The sequence below is a fragment of the Cynocephalus volans genome, chromosome 1 (genome assembly GCF_027409185.1).
Source record: "Cynocephalus volans isolate mCynVol1 chromosome 1, mCynVol1.pri, whole genome shotgun sequence".
NCBI classification, from domain to species: Eukaryota; Metazoa; Chordata; class Mammalia; order Dermoptera; family Cynocephalidae; genus Cynocephalus; species Cynocephalus volans.
Window position 1 is genome coordinate 40,040,526 of NC_084460.1, and position 23,594 is coordinate 40,064,119.

The window sequence follows — 23,594 nt, forward strand, 5'->3', positions numbered from 1 at the left end:
AGAGTTATTTTAGATTACAGGGAATCTTATAATTTATGATTTCAGAAATTCTTAGTGGTTTCAAAGAACATCCAAAGAATATTTATGGCCACACACAGCAACTTGGATAACAACTTTTGTAAATAAATAAGTTGATACATGTAAAGCACTTAGGTGCCCAGTAACAAAACCAAAACCCAAAACTACACACATGTAACAAATTTTGGATTAAAAAAAACCCCCAAAACCCTATGATAAGAAGTGCAAATTAAGGCGTATTATTCCAGGCCAGAAAAAAACATTTGAGGGATTACTGGATTTTTTTCCTTGCAAATATTGATCATGAAACAGAAGAAAATGCAGGCTCTACCCAGTTCTCTAGTTCAAGTAGAATTAATTATTATTTAGGTAGTAAAGAGTTATTGTAGAAATTAAGGAAATAGTAGGTTGACCATTGTGGTTTACTGAGTGATAATCTCTGAGTGAAAAATGAAGGTTTGAAATAGAAGGTCATAAAATTTAAGGTCTAGTAGATGGCCATTCCAAAGGAAAAGTGGGCTTTAGTTTTTGGTCAAGCTCCTTCCCGGTTATATCTACCCTGGCATTGTGGTATGGTTCATATGAATCCAGAAGTAAGAGCAAATAGTAGAGGAAAGGGGTCTTGCTGCTTTTTTTTTTTTTAAATGAGTTATTGATATATAATTTACATACTATACAATTCACTCATTTTACGTATATAGTTCAATGGTTTTTAGTATATTCACAGAATTTTGTAACTATCACCACAACCTAATTTTTAAAGTTTTGTTATTTTTTAATTGAGATATAATCCATGTGTTGTAAAATTCACCATTTTAAAGTGCACAGTCCAGTGGTTTTTTAATACATTAACAAGATATTGCAACCATGACAACTATCAAATTCCAGACATTTTGATCACCCCTGAAAGAAACCCTAATCCTGTTAGCAGCCACTTCCCATTCTCTCCTCGTCTCCAGGCAACCATTAGTCAACTTTTTGTCTCTAGATTGCCTATTTGGACATTTTTGCAAATGGAATCATAAAATATGTGGCTCTTTGTATCTGGCTTCTTTCATTTTGCATATGTTTTCAATGTTCATCCAAGTTGTATATATAAATATTTCATTTCTTTTTATTGCTGAATAATATTCCACTGTATCGATATAATACGTTTTTAAAATCTGTTCATCAGCTGATGAACATTTAGGTTGTTAGGTCCTTTTGCTTTTACGTAGCATTTTTCAAAGAAAAATAAATAGAAGATACAGTTGCTTATGAATTTACTCCTTTGTCTCTGGCCTTGGACAGATTGTCCATTTAGCTTGACAAATGCTACTTACCAAGAAAGATAGGCCAGTCATAGTATAGGAGTTCATGTATTTCCTGCATCAGATAAAAGAATCAGAGCAAAATGTGGCTATTTTTAAGGATTGGTTTTTCTGCTCAGTCCATTCTCCCTATGCCTTCAGGTTTCTTGTATTATTATCCAACTGAATGTCTTCATTTCCTGGGATACATCTGAAAAAATGCTCTAGCTCAAGTTGAAATAAAAAGCCCACCAGCCAGCTGAAGCCCTGGAAACAGCATGGCCTTTAATCAGTGTGGAATGATTGTCTTAAGCTTTTCAGCACCGACAGACTGCTGTCCAGCACACTTGATCATCTAGCTAAAGGGTGCTGAAAGAAAAATTCAAAGATAAGTTTACTGGGAAAATTCCATTCCCCACTCTTTCTGCACTCAACTTAATGGCAGTTCTAACATGTCAAGAATCTTCGTTTGATTTAGAGAATTTACAATATGAGATGCAGCTCACCAGACTTAACACCTTACAACTGGCATTCAAATCCTATCCTTGTTGATTACTAGCTGTGAAATCTTAGGCAAATTTTTCACCTATAAAACGGTAATAATAATACATACCTCAAAAGATTCTTTGAACTCTTTTATGAAATAGTACATCGTTTGGCATTTGCTAGGTGCCTAATTAAGTGCAAATCCTCTTCCCTCCCTGCTTTATATGGTGGTCATGAAGTTTGGCTGAGAACATCATGTGAAAGCACGTAGTATAGAGCCTGAAAGTTAGAAGATATTCAGTAAGTGTTAGTTAATTTGAACTTGAGTTCCCAAAGAATGAAACTCTTTTCGTAGATATAGAGTGGCGTGTATGAGTGAGTGAGAGAGAGAGAGAGAGAGAGAGAAAGAGAGAAACTCTATCAGTTTTTGCTGTATAACAAAGCACCCCAAAATTTAGTGGCTTAAAATAGCAGCCATTTTATTTAATTGGTGATCCTGTAGGTTGGCAATTAGTTGGACTCAGCTAGGCAGTTCTTCTGGTCTGGGCTGGTTAGCTCCATTCTGTGGTTACTTGGTGCAGTAGCAGCTGGTGCTACTTGATTTATGAAGGCCTCAGCTGACACATCTGTTGAGAAGGACCTGTGCACGTGGTATTTCACCATCTAGCAAGCTCACTCAGGCCTATTACAGTATAGTAGAATACACAAGAATTTTCAACTCTCTGCTTGCCATGCATTTGTTGTTGTCTCGTTGACCAAAGCAAGTTAGATAGCCAGGCCCAGAATCATTGTGAGAGGGCCTAACTCAAGCTGGGGATACCAGAAGGAAATTATTGTGACCATTTTTGAAAACTATCTATCTTAGATAATAATTGTGATAGGAATGCAAATTTATTTACTGAGACATCATCAGTCTATAAAATCAGACTGAGAACAGGTGCTACAATTTAGAGTGTTGGTGAGGAAATGTTGTTCACAATAGGAATACTGCCATCTCCACGTAAACTTAATCTATCAGTAAGGAAAGAATCATTATCGTGTAGGCAGTTAATTTCTGGAATCACTAAATATAGGGATCACCAACTATTTTTGAATTTATGCTGTTTCTTGCCAGTTGAAATGGCTCCCTTTACCAGTTGATTCATTCGTTTCTTCAGTCTCAGTTACATATTTTTTATTACCTTCTTTTTAGATGGTATCTTTATTATAGTTTGGGCCAAGGAAAATTTGGTCACATTTTGCATCTGTTAGAAGAAAACAAATTACTACCACCAACAACAAAAAGAAAACCAAAGAATCAGCGACAGTCTTGTTACTAAAGTATTCGTTGAGTCCTAACTGTTTTTTCAGTTTGGTCTGGTCTTTGCTTTATTTCCCATACATGTCTAGTTTATGGTGTATTTTAGATTAGAGGTTATGAAGTATTATAATCCCTCTGGAGATAAGAATGTCTTGAGAATAGTTATCAATAACTAGGGCATAGATTTTTTTTTAATACACTAATGCCAAGTCTTAAAATTGTGGAATTTTTTAAGCTGCAAGAGAAATTAGAAATAATGTGGTCTAGTATCCTTTTTCTGGCAGATTGAGAACCTGTGGTTTTCTCAGAATCATGCAAGGATATGTCAAAAAGTTCACGGAAAAATCAAATTAAATAATAATATGAATCTTTCCACAAACTTTTTGTAGTACCCTTGTATAGTCAGGACCAGAATCTAAATCTTTGAACCCCAGGATAGGGTTTTTTTTTCCCCAGTATTTTTTTTTTTTTAAATCATGGTGAAATACATGTAATATAAAGTTCCAGGATAGGAATTTTTCTATTGTGCTGTATCCAAAATGAATTTTAGCTTTTTGGTAATCTGATATATGTAACCTTTTAAAATCATTTTGCTGTAGCTAAATTTCTAATACATGTATGTTTTCTGTACAATATCTCTCAAGTGTGGTAATTGTTTCCTCCTATACCACTTGTAGGCATAAGGGATTTCATAGGACTATGTGTTAATGTGAGGGGGGGGTCTAAAGATTTACACACATTATTGTAATATGAGTTTAAAAGTGTTATTAAGCAATAAACATATGTATTATATCAAAAAAATAAAATAAAATAAATAAATAAAATAATAAATTTCTAATACATGTATGTATTTTATACCCAGCTTATGTCTGAATATTTGATTAGGTCAAAAAATTCTCTTATTACAAAATTCATTATAGTTTTTGGAACTTTGAATTCTAATGAATGCCAGGTATAATTAGGTCTCTGGTATTGATATCAATAGATGAAAGCAAAGACATTTTAGATAGAATATCTTATTTGTGACTCTTAGTTGTTGAAAGAGACAAAGAACAGTTAACTCCAAAAATATTAGAAATCTTTAAGTGGGTTATGGAGGGCTATGGTCATCAAATAAAAAATGTTCTCACTTTTTTATCTAAACAGTGATAGAAATTTAAAAAATGATTATACTCTAGCTTAACGTACATTCTTTTGATTTTTATGGCATGGTTTAGAATTAGACTACAGAAATGTTATCTTTAGTGTTTTATCCCTGGTTTAACAATTTAATTTCGAAAGTCCACCTGTATTGCATCTGAAAGGAATTAGTGAAGCACCATAGAGGTATATTGTTTTATTCTTGGATATAATGCTTTAAAAAAAAACAGAGTAATTATAGTTTTCATAACCATTTCATGGGGGAAAATATTTTAAATATTTTTGTTGTCATTTTTGTTGATGAACTCGTTTTAGTCATTTCTCTGTGCATGTATAAAGATGGGTGGATGGATGGATGGATAAACAGACATGAAATGACAGAAGTGATGACGAGAGATTGGTGCATAATATATTCAATTTACTCTCAATCTTTAAGTGAGTATTTCCTAAGAAAGAGGATATTTTTTTTTGTTACCACAATACAGTTGTCAAATGATGATTTTTCTCAAGAAGAGTATTCCCTTTTCCCTAAACCTCCTTCACTTTTAGATTATCATTCTGACCTCATAGATTCTTTTTATTTAGTATATTCTTTTAATGCTCAAAGTGTCCCAGAATTTACCAGGGGGAGCCCGTCAAGATGGCTCCTGTATCCTTTTGATATGTTCCCATCAGTTTTTTAGAACTTGCTTGCTTTTTTTGGCATGAAAAGATGTTCCAGGCCTACTTCGTAATTTTCCTGCCCTACAAATATTTCTCTTAAGAAGCTCTAGTTCCTTTTAGCAGGGAATGCTTTTTGAAAAACAAGGTCTGAGCACTAGATGTGCTCATTGGTACTAGGATGTCATTGCTCGAAGGCCTTTTAATGAAAAAACTTGGAAATATCTTTTTTTAAAAAAGTCACGAGTTCATATAAATACCTCCAGTTCAAATACAACACAAAGGGTTCTTCTGTGCCTTCCCCCATTTGATATTTATATAGTGCTAGATCCCCTTTGTAGGGTTTGTACCATTTTGCATTTCCCATTCAGCTACATATGAGAATGCCTGTGTCCCCACAACTTTACCAACTGATAGTGTGTTGTCAGGCTTATAAATTTTTGCCAGTCTGAAATGTAAGAAATGGTATCTCTAAGTAGTTTTAATTTGAATGTCTTGTATTATGAGTGAACCTAAGCATTATTTTTATGTTTAAGGACCAGTTGCATATTTTTGTGTGTGCTATCTTATCAAGCCTTTAGTCCATTTTTCTTCCTTTTTTTGTTTTTACTCCCTTGATTTAAAAAATTCTTTATATTTTAAGAAGCTTATCTCCCTAATATATAAAGAAATCTTAGAATTTTCTTTAAAAAAGAAAATTAAAAAAATTTTTTTTAATGGTATTTGTTGCAGATGTTTTCTTCCAAGTTAGTGTTTTGTCTTTTGGCCTGGCTTATGTAGTGTATGTGTGCTTACTAATTTTTAAAAAATTGTGACTTCTTCACACAAAGGTTTTTATCTATTTTTTATTTCATCTGGATTTTTGTCATAGTTAGAAAGCCTTTTCCACACCAAGGTTTTAAAGGCATTTGTATATGTTTCCTTCTAGTATTTATGGTTTTAATTTTTATAAATAGATCTCATCCATTTGGAGTTTTCCTGGTTTAAGGTATGAGATATAGATCTAATTGAATGTTTTTTCAAATAGCTATCGAGTTGTTTGGATAGCCATTTGGACTTTCTCTTTTGTTTCTGGTGGACCTTCTACTTTGTTTAGCTGATCAGTATATCTAATCAGGATATTTTGTATGAAAGTATACTATGTACTGTATATGTCAGCAGTTGGTAGTACTGTTGAAGTTGCTTGGCTTTAGGAGGTTTGCTCAACACTTTTTTTTCTATGATTATGTGTAGAATTGCTGTAGGGTTGTCTCGGAGCCAGTTCTCTATTCTGGTTGTCCCAGAGGAGGGGACTGAGCAAAGGGACATAGCTTTCTGACTTGTCATCAAATCTAAAGCACCATTTTTGCAAGTTTTATTTTGTTGTAGTTCCTGCAGAACTGTATTAGGAAGTAGTACCTTAAATTTAACTTAAAAATTAAACAAAGTAAGCATGAAAAGCATCTAACATTGTACCTAGAGCACACAAAAAACCCCCACCATGTACTTATTGACTGGTCCTATCAAATATAGTGTTTAATCCTCAATAAGTGAGGAGGCAACAGTGTAGTAAGCTATTGGCAGCATCTGGAAGTGGGCAAATCTGGAATTGACTGCTGTTGAACTTAGCAATAATGATAGTGAGAAGGATGACAAATGTCTGAGAAGCAGTCAGCCTTGAAACTGGACTAGGCAAGTGTCATGAAACAAGTAAGTTTGCGTGAAACAATCTTACTTGTCTCATCACAAGAAGATAAAGGTTGCTGTTCTTTATCTTCTAGACACTTCCCCATCCACTTCTTAAGGCTCTGAAGCTTCTGATCCTTTTTCCTGTTTGCTATGTGAAATGGTTGTATAAACCTACATGTTCATGGAAAGTACTGAAGAAAACTCCCTTTGTTTCCTCATATTAGTATATTAATCATAGGCACAGAGATACTTCATCATGTGAAATAGGTACATTCAGCAAGCTAGGTTTTTAAGTGATGCCAGGTAAAATTATTCTTTTTGTCATTGTTACTATAGTAGTAACTAGTAACTGCTGTATCGTGCTCTCATATTATAAATGCTGCAATGTAACTGCTGATTCTGTTCTCCTGGATAGTTCAAGGCCCCACCTAAGCCCCCTCTGCCAGTCTTCCCTGATCATCCAGTCTGCAAGATCTTCTGGGTACATGTAACTCTTATAATCAATTCTATTCATTTAATACTTATGCAGTACTATCTTCTTTTAAAAAAAAGGAGTAAATAAAATCACCTATAGTCCTACCATCAGAGACAAACCCTGTTAACATTTTGGTATATATTTATATTTTCTTCCAGTGTTTTTTTTTTTTTTTTTTTTTGTCTTTTTCTGCTATGTATATGATTTTTACAGAGTACAGATCATACTATACATGAAATATTGTATCCTATTTTTCCCCTTAACTTTCTTGTAAACCATTTGTAGATAGTATTTTTAAAGTTATATCATACTTCATGGAGTAGATGAATTGTGATTTATATACATTTTATTTTTCATGCATATTTTTCTCATTAGTCCAATTAGATCATGAGATTATCAAGGAAAGCCACTCTACTGTATCATCCTCCTCTCCCTATTCCAATGCCTATAGAGAATATTATATGTGGTAGATGCTAAATAAGTATTTTTGCTTGCTTCTTTGTTTTCACTCTAAATATTACTGGAACTGGTTACCATAGGACACCCAAAATATATTATTTGCAGCTTATTCAGAGTCATTGCATAACCCAGATCTTTCCATCTAGATAAAGGGATCCTGGGGAAATCTTTGCATATGTTTTAGGGGGACCTTGAATCCTCTGAAATTCTATGGGAAATATTTTTATTTATTTTTCTAAATTTATTTTATTTTTATTGAAATATAATTGATTGTACACATCTGTGGGGTACAGCATTGAATATCCATACCTGTGTACATTATGTCATCATCAGGATAATTAATATGTTCAACATTACACCATATAATCATTTCTTGTGGCCCTTTACCAATTTCTTGCTACCTCCCCTTCTCCTTTCCCAACTCTCGTGGTCTCAGTTCTGTTCTCTCCCTTTGAAACTTCAGTGAATTATTGTGATTGTTGTATCTTTCTTTCTTTCTTTCTTTTTTAACTCCCACTTATGAGTGAGGACGTATGACATTTCTCTGTCTGTGCCTGACTTATGTCACTTAACGTAATTTTCTCTAAGTTCATCCATGTTGCTGTGAATGGCAGAATTTCATTCTTTTTTATGGCAGAGTAGTATTCCATTGTGTATATATACCACATTTTCCTTATCGAGTTGTCCATTGATGGACATTTAGGTTGGTTCCAAATCTTGGCTATTATAAATAGAGCTGCGATAAACATGGGAATACAGGTATATGAGAAATATTTTGAGTGAGCATTTGTGCATTTTTCTGTAGTTTCATTAAAATCTTGAAGGAATCCTTATATAACAGAAAGACCCCCTGATCCAGAGACAGTAGCCCATCTGGAGACAGACCTAATTATTAAGCTTATCTGAAATATTAGAGTGTTCCTTTTTACCTTTTATTTTTTTTGGTTTTCAGGAAGGGATGAAACCATGCAGCCTGCAAAACCATCTTTCCTTGAATACTTTGAACAAAAAGAAAAGGAAAACCAGATCAATAGCTTTGGCAAGAGTATACCTGGCCCACTGAAAAATTCTTCAGATTGGAAAGTACCACAGGATGGAGACTATGAGTTTGTAAGTAGTGTTGAGAATAAATGGTTATGTCTTCTGGGGGAAGTTATTTGGAATGTCACACATCTAATTGTGTTGTTTCACTGACAGTGCCTGAGCATTTTCTTGTGCAGTTTGAATCTCCTATAACTGCCCCTGCCAGCAGCTCCTGGGCTGAGGGCCTCAAGAGTTTGAGACAACAACATTTTGACTGACGTTTGAGCAGTTCTGGCATTCCTGATTAGTGGCACATTTTTTGCTTTAAAAATCTTTTATTCACTTGCCATTTTTCTTTTTGTCCAGTTTGAAATTATTAATGGTAAAAGAAATATTCAGTCATCAAATGAAAATAAAACTGTGTGTAATAGTTTATTTGGGATTGTGATTTTATGTTTAAGGATTTGGTTGGAGGGCAGTTGACACTGATTTGTAGTAGTGTTGTTTTCCTACCCATTCTCCTCATTTTAGACTCTCTGAGAGGATTATTTTGAATTTTTTCATAGAATAAATATTAAATATTCCAAAGTTTCTTATGAAAAACTGGGCATGTGTTTCCTTTCTCTGCTATGGAACATTCACTCTCAACCACAGACACTTATTAATGTTCATAGGGATTTAATGAGTAGAGGCAATAAAAAACTTGGGGAAAAAAGTAAACTGAGAAGTCTGCATTCCTTTTTTGAATATTTCTAGAAAATATTTTTCTCTTTAGGAATTTTTTAATTTTTACATTTTTAAATTCTGAAGTTTGATATTCAGCTATCATAATCCTGTTGTCGTTTATAAAAGATGCTTAGTTTGAGCATTGGATTTGAACTCTGGGAGGCCTTTCTAATCCTGGCTTTTCACTATCCTATTTACTGGCTAGAGGAAATGATGTCACTTTTCCATAACTTAATTTCTACTTTTATAAAATGTCAGGAATGTCATAGTTTGTATAGCTAATGATAGAGCTCTGTTGAAGACCATAATAACCTGAGGTTAACTGATTAGTCACCGGACTCATGCTAGACATCAGGTTCATTTGTTTTATTGTCTGTTCATTTATTTATTCAGTGTTTTTTGAGTGCCGTTATGTGCTTGACATATTCTAGGGATATACTTTTACTAGTGAACACACAGAATAGCTAAAAACATGTTTGTCATGGAGGTTCCATTCTAGAAGAAGGAATAAAAGTAAAATATTTAGTGTGTCAGATGATGGTGAATAATGTGGAAAATACAAAGGAAAAGGGAGGTGGGGGGTATTGTGGAAAATATAAAGCAAAAGGGAGGTGGGGGAAGGGATAGAGGGAGAGAGAGATAATCTCTTTAAAGTAGAATAGTTAGAGAAGTCCTCACTGGTAAAAAGACGAGGATGTGAATTATGTGAATATCCAGAGAAAGAGCTTTTCAGGCAGTGGGAAGAACAAATGCAAAGATCCAGAGGCAGGGACTTGCTTGGTGTATTACAAAACAGTGAATAAACAGTATGTTGTGGAGTGACAACAAGGGGATTGTAGTGGGAAATGAGATCAGAGATGTCATGGAGAGCTGGATGATGCAGGGCTTTTTGTGTGACAATAAGGACTTCAGATTTTACTCTGAGTGGAGAGGTGACTTGACCCTATTTATATTTTAGAAGTATTATTCTAGTTGCTATGATAATATACTATAGGAAGACTGTAAATTTTCTGAACATAGGTGCATTGTTTTTATCAACAATACAAAGGAGGCCATATGGGGCAATACATATGGGGCACATCTGCTCCCATTCCTTTCTTGTAGGTCTTTGTCATCCACCTTTTCCACTGAATCAGGATTCAGTTTCAGACCCACGAGAGCTGAATTATTGTTCTTGGTATTCCATGTTGCCGATGTAGTTCTCTTCAACATATTTGTAATGACTGATTTTCTTAGTTCAGTGAATCTTTAGGCAAGGTGTTTAAATAACTTATAGGTATCGAATCACATCACCATTGTGATAGAATGCTTAAGAATCCTCAAATCTGTACTCCTAGGTCTAATTTCTTTTCCTCTCCTTTCCTTTCCTTTCCTTTCCTTCCCTTTCCCTTTCCCTTTTTTTTTTCCCTTTCCCTTTCCTCCCTCCCTTCCTCCCCTTCTTCCTTCCTTCCCTATCTCTCTCTCTGTCTCTTTTTCTTTCTTTCTTTTTTAATGTTATAGAAATTAGTGATCCTGAACTCCTAGTCACTTTAATCCTAATCATTATTCTTGGATCAGTGGTTCCAATGTATGAAGAATTTATTTCTCTTTGCCATTGTTTTCCCATGCTAAGATCACTGGCAGAGGACTTGTTTTGATGGGTGAGACTTATATAAAGGGGCTCTAGTAGGTCTTTAGAGAGAGTAGGTCTTTTAGAAGCTGGTGACTGCTAGAGGGAGTGGGCCTTGGGCACAGTGAATAGATTAGCACATTGCTCACCCTGTATTACTCCTGACATTTTCTTCATAAACTGGCCGTATCCAGCCCATAGATGCTTTTGGGTATTTCATGTATTTTTTATTTTTATTTTTATTTTTATTTTTAAAGATGATCGGTAAGGGAATCTTAACCCTTGACTTGGTGTTGTCAGCACCATTCTCTCCCAAGTGAGCTAACCGGCCATCCCTATATAGGGATCTGAACCCATGGCCTAGGTGTTAATCAGCACCACACTCTCCCAAGTGAGCCACAGGCTGGCCCTATATTTCATATATTTTTAAATTAGTCGTTTATGTTTATAACTTGAGACATTTTACACATAATGTTAGATCTCCAGCTTATCTTGAAAACTTGGAAGATCAGGCCACAATAGATCTACGTTATTGGACGATGGCTGTTTGGAGCTAAGAAGCAGCTGCCCTCTTTGGGCATGACCTCTCCAATTCTCCACAGTATCTGGCCGACTTTACTCATTTGTTTTAACTGTCTGATCTGTCTGACATATAGGGGCACTTGATGTTGGGACTCTTGTTCCAAATCATTTGGGTTTGTATATGCCTGAGCCAACCTATACTACTGATATATAAAATTCTACTCTATTTTTACCTTCAGAATTTTAAGATAATTAATTTTTTATATTTTCTTTTAAGAGAATTTCAAACTAAGCAATGAGGGAAAATTGAGGTGGGATATACATGAGCTGCAATACCAAAAAGTACCAAAGATCAAATGAAAACTGTCTTTAATGTTAATGGTCTTGCTATATAGCTCTAACCTTAATCCCAAAGCAAACATTTGAAATAATAGTCTAAAACAGTGGTTCTCAGAGTGATTCCCAGACTAGCAGTGTCAGCAATACCTGGAAACATGTTCCAAATGCAGTTTCTTAGTTACCACCCCACACATACTGAATCAGAATCTGTGGAGACCGCACCTAGTAGTATTTTAACCTGCCCTCCTGATGACTCTAACCTGCTAAAGTATGGTCTAAAAGGTTTTTAGGGTGTGACATATCTTCATATAAGTTTCTTCTTTTTTTCCTACTAGGTACTATAGAAGTTCAGAGATAAAGATGTATTCATGTTTTATTAACATTGCATGATTTTTAAATTTCCTTTTTATTCTACTTTTGAATCTCCTGTACTCTTATTGGCAGTACCAAAGAAACACGTAAAATATGGAAAATATACATTTGTAAGTGACATCTTGCAAAGAAAGAGGCAGTCCATTGAGTGAAGAAAATATTCTGAATCATCTCTCTAAGCTTAAAGAAGGGTGTATGTCAGACTAGCTAACATGTTTCCCTTGACATTCCCTTAGAGACTTTCTAATTTCTAGGCATGCAGTATGTATGATAAAAGATACTCTCTTTCCTTCTGTGAAGGCAATTACTCTTTTAAAGTGAACTTTTCCCCCAGAATGGCAAATAGGCAGTAATTTAATCAGGAGTGTCAGAATTTGATACTGACAAAAAAAGTTCGTATTTTCATCTGAAACTGAGTACTTGTCTCATTTCTAAAATTGAATTGCCTTATTTGCCAAGTAGGGAAAAGAACCCTAAGATTCCTTTTGATGTTTAAGAAATATGATAATTAAAGTATAAAAGGTGCTTGAAAATGCAATATTCTCTAAAATTGATATTTTGCATTATATAAACAGATCGCATTTTTGGAAAAGAATGTTACTTTTATGAGAATTTAGACCTTCCCATTTTGCCATTCATAAAGCCACAAATAGCTATGAACTTAAATCCAGTTTGGCTCATGTGTCTACTAAAAACACACTGTATTATTTTAGTTTAAGGTGACTCAAGTGCCAACAATGGTGAACAAGACAGACAAAGCCCATATTCTCATGGAGTTTACAGTGAGGGAAATAGACATTAAGTCAGTAATCCAGTAAATATATCAGTTCAGGTAATAATGGCTATTTTTTTAAAAAAGCACGGTAATGAGATAGTATGAGAGAAAGCCTTGTGGAGAGATAGGACATTCAGCTAAGATATGAATGAAGAGGGGAAGCAAGCCATAAGATGGTAGAAGGAACATAGCTGGTGTGTGTAAGTTAAGGAAAGGAGTTCATTGTGGTTGGAACTGAATGACACATAGGATAGCAGTCTAAATGTAAACACATCAGTAATCATGGTAAATGTGAGTGCATTAAAATCATTTCTTAAAAGACAGAGACTCTGGATAAAAATAAGTCAAGATCCAGCTAAATGTTTTTTATAAGAGATATGACTAAAATAATATATCACCAAAAAGTTTTAAACAGAGGAATGGAAGAATAAATATAAACTAGACAAATACTAAAAGAATATATAATATCTGATGAAGTAGAATTCAAGATAAAAGAACATTATATGGGAAAGAGATGTATTTTATATTGCTAAAAAGTGTACTTGATCCAGAAGATATGTCATGAACCTGTATGAAGCATATATATTTATCCCAAACTAGTAGAAATATGAGGAGCAGTGAGAATACTGCAGTCATAGTTGAAGACTCAAATATTCCTCTCCCCAAAATTGACATTTTGGATAGACATAAAAGAAAACTAACACAACACGGTTGATAAAACAGAAAATAGAGAAACTTTTCAAATATACACGAAACCTTAAAAACATATATGGAATATTCCCAAAACTTGACACATTTTAAAGTGCTCAAAATAAATCTCAACACAGAAATCATACAGGGCACATTCACTGAATATATAATATAATAAAATTAGAAATTAACAGTAAGAAAGTAGCTAAAGCCACTTTATCTCATTTAGAAACATAAAAATATGTCTCTAAGTAATTCTTGCTTTATTTTTTTGTTAAATTTTGTAGTGTTCTTATAATTTATCTCTAGTTTATAGAAGCTATGTAGAAACTATAAACTATTTAGAAATGAATTATAAGAACACTACAAAATTTAGATTCCTATAATCCAGAACCTATGGGATGCAGCAAAAATTGTACTCAGAGGATGATCTACAGCCTTAAATGTATTTTCTTTTTAAAATACAAGAAAGATTGTAAATAAGCTAAAAACAGAATGAAGATGAAGATAAAGGCAGATTAAATGAAATAGAAAACAAAAAAAGTTGATCATTAAAATCAAAAGTTGGTTTTTTCAAAGGACCTAACATTTGGCAAATTTGATCAAATTAAAAAGTAAGACAGTACTAGTAAACTATAATAGGAGATGGGGAAGAACTTTACTAAAGATAGAAGAATGTTAGAATGATCAGAGTTTATTATTTATAATTTTATATCATTATAATTGAAAACCTAGATAAATAGAAGTTTAAACATTATGCCATATATATGGAAGTGTAAATGCATGAAATATCCAAGATATTTTTGAACAAGAATAATGAGGTTGAACTTAAAACTACCAGATGACAAAATATATCATAAAGCCACAATAATTAAAGCATTGTGATATTGGCATAAGAATAGAACATTGGCATGGCAGATGGCAGGAGCATGCTTAGGGACCTTGGGGGCTGCTGTGGGTAGCCCCCTGCCCAGCAGATGGCAGGAGCATGCCTGTGATCCACCACAGCTGCCACCACCACAAGGTTGGCTCACCACCACAGCAGGAACCATAGCCACCATGCAGGCAGCCCGCTGACCACTCAACTGTATTGACACAAGGAGAGTCACCAGCACAGCCTGGGGAAAGACGTGAACAAACACATACCTGTGACCTGGTGGCCCAACCCACAGGAGGAATTGTGCTGCCACACATGGTAGCACACCTGGGGGTGGGAGATATGTGTGTAGCCCATGCAAGTGCCTTGATCTGGGGTGAGACACGTGGAATCCCCCAAGAGTGCAGAAACCAAGGATACCCAAATAGATTAAGAAAGAAAATTCCCAACCACCACCAACCCATGGTTGCTTCCAACTGGTGGAAGGAAGGACCCAGGAGGAGCCTCTGTGTGTAGGAAAGAGGAGAGAGAAAACCCACCCAGGGTCACTCACTCAAACTGAGGAACTCTAGTATACCCCAGTATACCCATCAGGGTCATGGGACTCTAGCCAAGGTTCCAACAAGCCCACCCAAGGACACTGACCTTAGCCCAAGAGTGATAGGGCACTCAAGCACTTCTCGCAAGAACTTGAGAGCTCGCTCATGTTGTCAATGAGCCAACACAGTGTCACTAACCTCCAGCAAGGAATCACTAAGTTCCCCAGTGCTTAGGCCACAAAGACAATCACATGCAACTCCAACACTGAATATGACCAATGTACCCACATGGAGAAAACAGTACTGCATTTACCTGGAACCAATACTAAAACACCCTACTCAATTGTAGGTATAAAACACATCTACAGGAGGAAATCTCTCTCATCAAATCCCACTCCAGAGTAATAGAAGAAGCAACTATTTTACTAGATGACCAGATATCAATGTGGAGATACTACAAATACAAAAAAAAAAAAAGAAAAAGAAAAAGAAAATATGATGCCACCAAAGGAATATTGTAATTTGTAAGTACCAGACCCTGTAGAGCAGGAAACCCTTGAAATGCCTGAAAAGGAATTCTGAGCACAGTCTTAAGGAACTGCAGTGAGATAGAAGAAAGGTGACACAACGAAATGAGAAAAACTGTACAGAATATGAATGAGGAAATTTACAAAGAGATTAATACCTTAAAAAAGAATGTAGCAAAATTCCAGGAACTGAAGGATTAATTCAATGAAATAAAAAACACAACTGAGAGCTTAAGCAGCAGACTAGAGCAAGGAGAAGAAAGAATTTCTGATCTTGAAGACAGTCTTTTCACAATAACCTGACTGGACCAAAAAAAGAAAAAGAAAAAAGAATATTAAAAAAATGAAGAAAATCTTAAGAGAGCTAGTAGACAACCTTATGCACAAAAACATCTGAATCATGAGTGTTCTGGAAGGGGAGGAGAAAGGAAAAGGGATTGAAAACCTATTCAACAAAATAATAATGGAAACCTTCCCAGGTATAGGGAGACACACTGACCTTCAGATCCAGAAGGCTCAAAGTTCCCCAAACAGATTCAATCCAAAAAGGTTGTCTCCGAGACACACAGTCAAACTGGCTAAGCTCAAAGACAAAGAATCTTAAAAACAGCAAGAGAAAACGGAGTTTCCTTCAGACTAACAGCACACTCCTCAACAGAAACTGTACAGGCCAGAAGAGAATGAGATGATATATTCAAAATACTAAAAGAAGAAATTTGCCAGCCCAAAATGCAATACCCAGCCAGTCTATCCTTCAGAAATGAGGGAGAAATAGTTTATTTCCCAGACAAACAAAAACTGTGGGAATTCACCACCACACGACTAGCCCTGCAAGAAATTCTCAAAGTAGTCCTGCATCTTAAATCCAAAAAATGATAATCACTACCGCAAATACAGAAGAAAGAACAAAATCCACTGGTAAAACAAAAATCCAAACAAGAAAGAGAAAGAAACTATATCTTACCACCTCAAAAAACCAACAAACACCAAAGAAAAACAATAAAAGGGGAAGGAACAAAAGATATTTAAAACATCCAACTGAAAATTGATAAATACCAAGAGAGAGACAATACATTTCAATGACAACCCTAAAGGTAAGTGGGTTATATTTCCCACTCAAAAGACACAGACTGACTGATTGGATTAAAAAGATAGACCCAACTGTATGCTGTCTTCAAGAGACTCACCTGTAGAAACACACAGGTTAGTAGTGAAGGGATGGAAAAAGATTTACCACACAAATGGAAATCAAAAGCCAGTGGGAGTAGCTATTCTTGTTTTGGATAAAATAGACTTTAAACCAAAAACCATAGAACGAGACAAAGAAGGCCATTATATAATGATAAAGAGATCTATCCAGCAAGAAGACATAACAATCATAAATATATATGCTCCCAATACCAGAAAACCCAGATATATAAAACAAACACTGTTAGACCTAAAGAAAGTGATAGGTCAAATAGGATAATAGTTGGGAACCTGAACACCCCTCTCTCAGCTTTGGACAGATCATCTAGGCAGCAAATCAACAGAGAAACACAAGATTTAAACTACACTGTATACCAATTGGACCTGTCAGATATCTGTAGAACATTTCATCCAACAACCATAGAATATACATTCTTCTCATCAGCACATAGAATGTTCTACAGGATAGATCACATTAGGTCACAAGTCATACTCCACAAATTTTTAAAAGTTGAAATCATTTCAAGTATATTTTCAGACCACAATGGGTTAAAATTTGAAATCAATAACTAATGTAACTCTGGAAACGGTACAAACACATCAAAATTAAACAACATGCTCTCAAATGACCTATGGGTCCAAGAAGAAATTAAACAGGAAATCAAAAACTTTCTTGAAACTAGTGAAAATAAAGAGACATATCAAATCCTGTGGGATACTGCAAAAGCAGTGCTAAGAGGGAAGATTTTTGCTGTAAATGCTTACATCAAAAAGATGGAAAGATTTCAAATAAACAACCTAACATTATACCTCAAAGAACTAGAAAAACAAGAGCAACCCAATCCCCAAATTAGTAGATGCAAAGAAATAATTAACATCAGAGCAGAACTAAATGAAATAGAGACCCAAAAAATCAGTGCAATAGATCAAAAGTTGGTTTGAAATAAAAAGCTGTTTTTTTGAGAAGATAAACATCATAGACAAACCATTAGCTAGGCTAACTAAAAAAAAGAGAGAAGACCCAGATACCAAAAATCAGAAATGAAAAAGGAGACATTACAACTGGTACAGCAGAAATACAAAAAACCATTAGAGACTACTGTAAAGAACTATATGCTAACAAATTTGAAAATCTGGAGGAAATGGATAAATTTCTGGACACATACAAACTACCAGGACTGAACCAAAAAGGAATAGAAAACCTGAACAGACCAATACCAAGCAATGTGATTGAAGCAGTAATCTGCAGTCTCCATCAAAGGAAAGCTGAGGATCAGGTGACTTTACTGCTGATTTCTGCCAAACCTTTAAAGAGGAATTAATACCAATTCTCTTCTAACAATTACAAAATAATTGAAACAGAGGCTGTTCTCCTGAACTCATTGTATGAGGCCAGCATCACCCTGATACCTAAGCCACATGAATACATAACAAAATAAGGAAACTACAAGACAATATCTCTGATGAACATAGATACAGAAATCCTCAATAAACTATTAGCAATCATAATACAGCAACACATAAAAAAAATTATACACCACAATCAAGTGGGATTAATCCTGTGGGTGCAAGGACGGTTCAGCATACACAGATCAGTAAATGTGATACACCACATCAACAAAATCAGGAATAAAAACCATATGATTATCTCAACAGATACAGAAAAAGCATTTGGCAAAATTCAACATTTCTTTACGATAAAGACTCTCAGCAACTTAAGTATAGAAGGAAGGTATCTCAGCACAGTAAAAGCCATATATGACAAACCCACTGCCAATATCATCCTGAATGGGGAAAACTTGAAAGCTTTTCCCTTAAGAACATGAAAAAGACAAGGATGCCCACTCTCACCACTCCTATTTAACTCCTATGCTATTGGAAGTACTAGCCAGAGCAATCAGGCAAGAGGAAGAAATAAAGGGCATCCAGATTGGAATAGATGAAGTCAAACTCTCTCCGTTTGCAGATGACATGATCCTGTATATACGAAAACCTAAAGACTCTACCCAAAAGTCTCAGAGCCAATAAACAATTTCAGTAAAGTTGCAGGATACAAAATCAACATGCAAAAATCAGTAGCATTTTTATATTCCAGTAATGAACTAGCAGAATCAAGAAAGTAAGCCCAGAGCCGGCCCCGTGGCTCACTTGGGAGAGTGTGGCACTGATAGCGCTGAGGCCATGGGTTTGGATCCTATATAGGGATGGCTGGTGTGCTCACTAGCTGAGCGTGGTGCAGACGACACCAAGCCGAGGGTTGCGATCCCCTTACTGGTCAAAAAACAAAAACAAAAACAAACAAAAAAAAACACCTGGGCATCAGTTTCACCAAGGAGGTGCAAGATCTCTACAATAAGAACTACAAATCGCTGCTGAAAGAAATTAAAGAGGACATAAAAAGATGGAAAGACATTCCATACTCTTGGATAGGAAAAACTAACATTGTTAAAAGGTCCATACTACCCAAAGTGATCTACAGATTCACTGTAATCCCCATCAAAATACCAATGACATTCTTCACAGAAATGGAAAAAACAATCATATGGATCAACAAAAGTCCCCAAATAGCCAAAGCAATCCTGTGCAATAAATAAATAAATAAATAAAGCCGGAGGCATAACACTGCCTGAGTTCAAATTATACTACAAAGCTGTAGTAACCAAATCAACAGGGTACTGGCATTAGTAATAGACACTTGGACCAGTGCAACAGAATAGGGAGCCCAGAAATCAACCCACATACTTACAGCCAACTGGGTTGCCAGACTGATCTTTGACAAAAGGCAACAAGAAGTTACATTGGGGAAAAGACGGCCTCATCAATAAATGGTGCTGGGAAAACTGGACGTCAATATCATATGTAAAAGAATAAAAATAGAGTGTACCTAATCAACTCAAAATGGATTAAAAACTTAAATATTAAGACCTGAAAACTTATCCTAAAAGAAAACATAGGGGAAACACTTCAGGTAGTAGGACTGGGCAAAGACTTCATGAATAAGACCCCAAAAACACAGGTGGCAAAAAAAATAAACAAGTGGGATTATGTCAAACTAAAAAGCTTCTGCATAGCAAAATAAAAAATTAACAGAATGTAAAGACAACCTGCAGAATGGGAGAAAATAATTGCAAACTATGCATCTGACAAGGGTTTAATAACCCAGAATGTACAAGGAACTCAAACAACTTAGTGAAAAAAATAAGTAACCCAATTAAAAAATGGGCAAAGGAGCTGAATAGGCATTTCTCAAAGGAAGATATACAGATGGCCACCAGACACATGAAAAAGTGCTCAACATCACTCAGCATCAGGGAAATGCAAATCAAAATCACACCAGTTAGACTTGCCATTATTAAAAAGACAGTAACGAATGCTGACAAGGATGTGGAGGGGACTGTAAATTAGTGCAGCCATTATGGAAAACAATGTGGAGGTTCCTCAAACAGCTATTGATAAACCTGCCATACGATCCAGCTATCCCACTGCTGGCTGTATACCCAAAGGAATGGAAATCATCATGTCAAAGGGATACCTGCCCTCCCATGTTTATTGCAGCTCTATTTAGAATAGCCAAGAGTTGGAACCAACCAAAATGTCCACTGATGGATGATAGGATAAGGAAAATGTGGTGTATATACACCATGGAATACTACTCTGCTATAAAAAAGAATGAAATTCTGCCATTCACAGCAACATGGATGAAGTTAGAGAAAATTATGTTCAGTGAAAGAAGCCAGACACAGAAAGAGAAATACTGCATATCGTCACTCATAAGTGGGAGCTAAAAAAATAAATAAGGACAGACAGAAAGAAAAGTACAATAATTCATTGAAGTTTCAAAAGGAGAGAACAGAACTGAGGCCACCAGAGGTGGGAAAGGGGGAGAGAGGTTTTAGTGAGAAATTGGTAGAGAGCCACAAAAATGATTAAATTGTGTAATGTAGAATATACCAATTATTCTGATTTGAGCAGCACATATTTCACAGGTATGGGTATTCAACACTGAATCCCAAAGATATGTATAATCAATTATGTTTCAATAAATAACTAAAAGAATAGAAGTTAGATCAGTGTTATAGAATAGAATCAAGAAACAACTGTTTATATATAGTTTATTATATAATAATGACAAGATGCAAAATAATGCAGTGTGATTTCAATTTGTGTAAATTTTTAAATAAACACAAACCATGCTACTTATTTCTATATATATGCACATATGCAACTGCATAGATAAAAAAGACAGAATGTAAAATAACTTGATAAGAGTCATTAATTCCAGAGAGAAGAAATTTGGTTTGGGCTGTTTTTATGGTGAGAATGTATACTGTATTAACATAGTACTTGCTGAAGGTAAAAAAAAATTGAGATATGCTTTTAAACATTTTATTTAGATTTTCTCTGGTTTTAGTCTAAATAGAGTTAGCAAGGGCTTCTGCAGATTGAGGTGAACCACAGTACTTCTCAGTCAATTATAATCTGTGCAAGTATTGTTGATTATTAGCTCTTGGTATCCATTGGTTTTGGAGTAAGTTTCTTATTTATTCACATGAAATTGTTTTCAGATTTATGATATTCTATTAAAAGTATTGATAGTAGCTGATCCCCACATATTAATTCATTCTGTAGTTTTTCAAGTCCTCTCTGTGTACTGTGTGTGAATACACAAGACTGCAAGCTCCTTGATAGCCAGGAGTTTATCTTACTCTTCTTTGTATTCCGAACACCTAGCAATTGCCTAGGTTAAAGTTAGCACTCTTTTTTCAATTAAACTTAGACACAGCCTCTGAATTAATTCAATATTGAATTCAACAGAGAGAGTCGAATACAGTCAGTACTCTGAGAGTTATAATTTAGCAGAAGATAATCAAATAATTTTTGATACATTGTGCTAATGGTAACTTACATTTATTGAGGATTTGCTATGTGCCAAGCATTATATATGTTAGCTCAGTCCTCACAACCATCCCATGAGGTAGGTAATGCAATGTAATTATTGCCATTTAATGGATAAGAAAACTGAGGCTTACTAGGAGGAATAAGTTCAAGAGATCTATTGTACTGCATGGTGACTATTTAATAACATATGAGGGTACTTCAAAAAGTTCATAGAGAAATAGAATTAAAAGATAATGTGAATCTTTCCATGAACTTCTTCAAGTACCCTTGTACTGTATTTTGAAAATCTCTACGAAAGTAGATTTTAAGTGTTTTCATCACAAAAAATGATAAGTATGTGAGGTAATGCATGTTAATTAGCTAATTCCACAATGTGTACTTATTTCAAACATTATGTTTTACATGATAAATATATACAATTTTTATTTGTCAATTAAAAAAAGAAAAGAAAACAGGCTTAAAGAGGGTAATTTACTAAGGTTATACAGATAGTAACTGGCACAGCAGGGATTTGAACCAAAGCAATATGGCTTCAGAGCCTATCCTCTTAACCATCTTTCCTGTATGGCTTCTCTCTAGGCTTTTCTGGTAAATTCTCTTCATAAAGTACATATAAAAAGTGGTGTAGGAGCCCAGAAGATGGAGCAAAAACCTCAGCACGAACCCCAGGGAAGGAATTGAGAAGTCTCATTTGAAGGGTATTTTGAAGGATGAATAGGAATTCTCGAGCCACAAGAGGAAATGGCAGTCTAGGTGGAGAGAAGGAAGTGTGTCTGTGGAGATGGTGAGGAATGTGGTGCGGCTGGAAGTAGCGAGTCATCATATCTGGAGCATCAGAGGTGTGGGAGTGTGAGGAATAGGGAGAGGGGCTGAAAGAGAGAACTTCAGGTGAAGGATGACTGCCCAGGGTGCCCTTTTTTTCTGGAAATATTTAGTACTCTTAGATTTTTCCTTGATGTATCAGAGAAGTTAAAAATAATATCCTAATGCACCACAAAGAGCTAATATCCCTCTTAAGTTGTGTGATAATGGGTCCATTAGGATATAAAACCACCAAACTGTTAATTCAAGATTAATTTGATAAAAATTAACAGAACTTGAACAAAATTGATTGTTCAGATTCCCTGGATAATTATAAGCCACTCAGATGATTTTCTCTGGTAGGGAAGGATAAATAAATGTTAGCCTTGAGCTTTACCCAGGTGGCTGCCAACAACCTTTGATTTCATGAAACTTTATCTTAACCAGTCTCTCCTAGTTAGATCAGGGCTCCAAATCTAATTGTACATTGAGATTTATTTATTTATTTTTTTAATAAAGAAGTTGTACTGAATTGTCAGAAGATAGTTATTCATTTTTTATTAGGTTGTGCTTTTTGCTTTTGGCTACACACATTAGAAATCAGACATTTGTTGGGAGATGAGAATTATTACTACATTATTTATAATTTGAAATCATGATTGATATGGTAGCAGAGAGGCTTTATTTATTCATGCTCAAGTTACTACTCTCAAGAATGCATCTTGATGTTTACTGGAAACCTAGGTATCTATAATGTTATCTGCTATTTTATAGAGACCAAAGAAACACTTCCAAAACATGGTCTTAGAATTTATTGTCTACTTGTTTTAAAATGAGTTTTAAAAAAATCAGTGCATATCCTTAAATATACCAGACTCCGTTGGTAAGATAAAAATCTAATGAAGTTCCTGTCACTCAGCTATAGCAGTCATCAACTCATAATTATTCTTGTTGTATCTAGTTTTCCACTTGGATTATTCTCCCACCTTACCACTTGATTATTTTGAAGCAAATACCAGGCATATTTCATTTCTGAATATTTTCATTTATATCTGTAAGAGATTAAAGACTTATACATATGTAAAAATGTAATACCTTTTTCATACCTTTAAAAATTAAGAATAATTACCATAAAATACCTTGTACCATTCAGTTTTCCCCAACCATACTTTTTTTTTTTAAAATTGAGTCATATGTTGCAGTTGATTGATA

The 23,594-nt window shown here is 34.9% G+C and overlaps 1 protein-coding gene across 3 annotated transcripts in view; it reads left to right on the forward strand.

Annotated features, from left to right (window-relative positions):
- Positions 1-23,594, forward strand: part of STK4 (serine/threonine kinase 4) — a 100,468-nt gene that overhangs the window by 47,336 nt on the left and 29,538 nt on the right. For 2 of the 3 annotated variants that reach the window (XM_063095844.1, XM_063095856.1), the window contains one exon: positions 8,448-8,605. In XM_063095844.1, the coding sequence (XP_062951914.1) occupies positions 8,448-8,605 (158 nt within the window). Of the gene's footprint in view, positions 1-8,447; positions 8,606-8,692; positions 8,852-23,594 lie in introns of those variants that run through there. The other variant, XM_063095850.1, reaches the window with a different exon arrangement.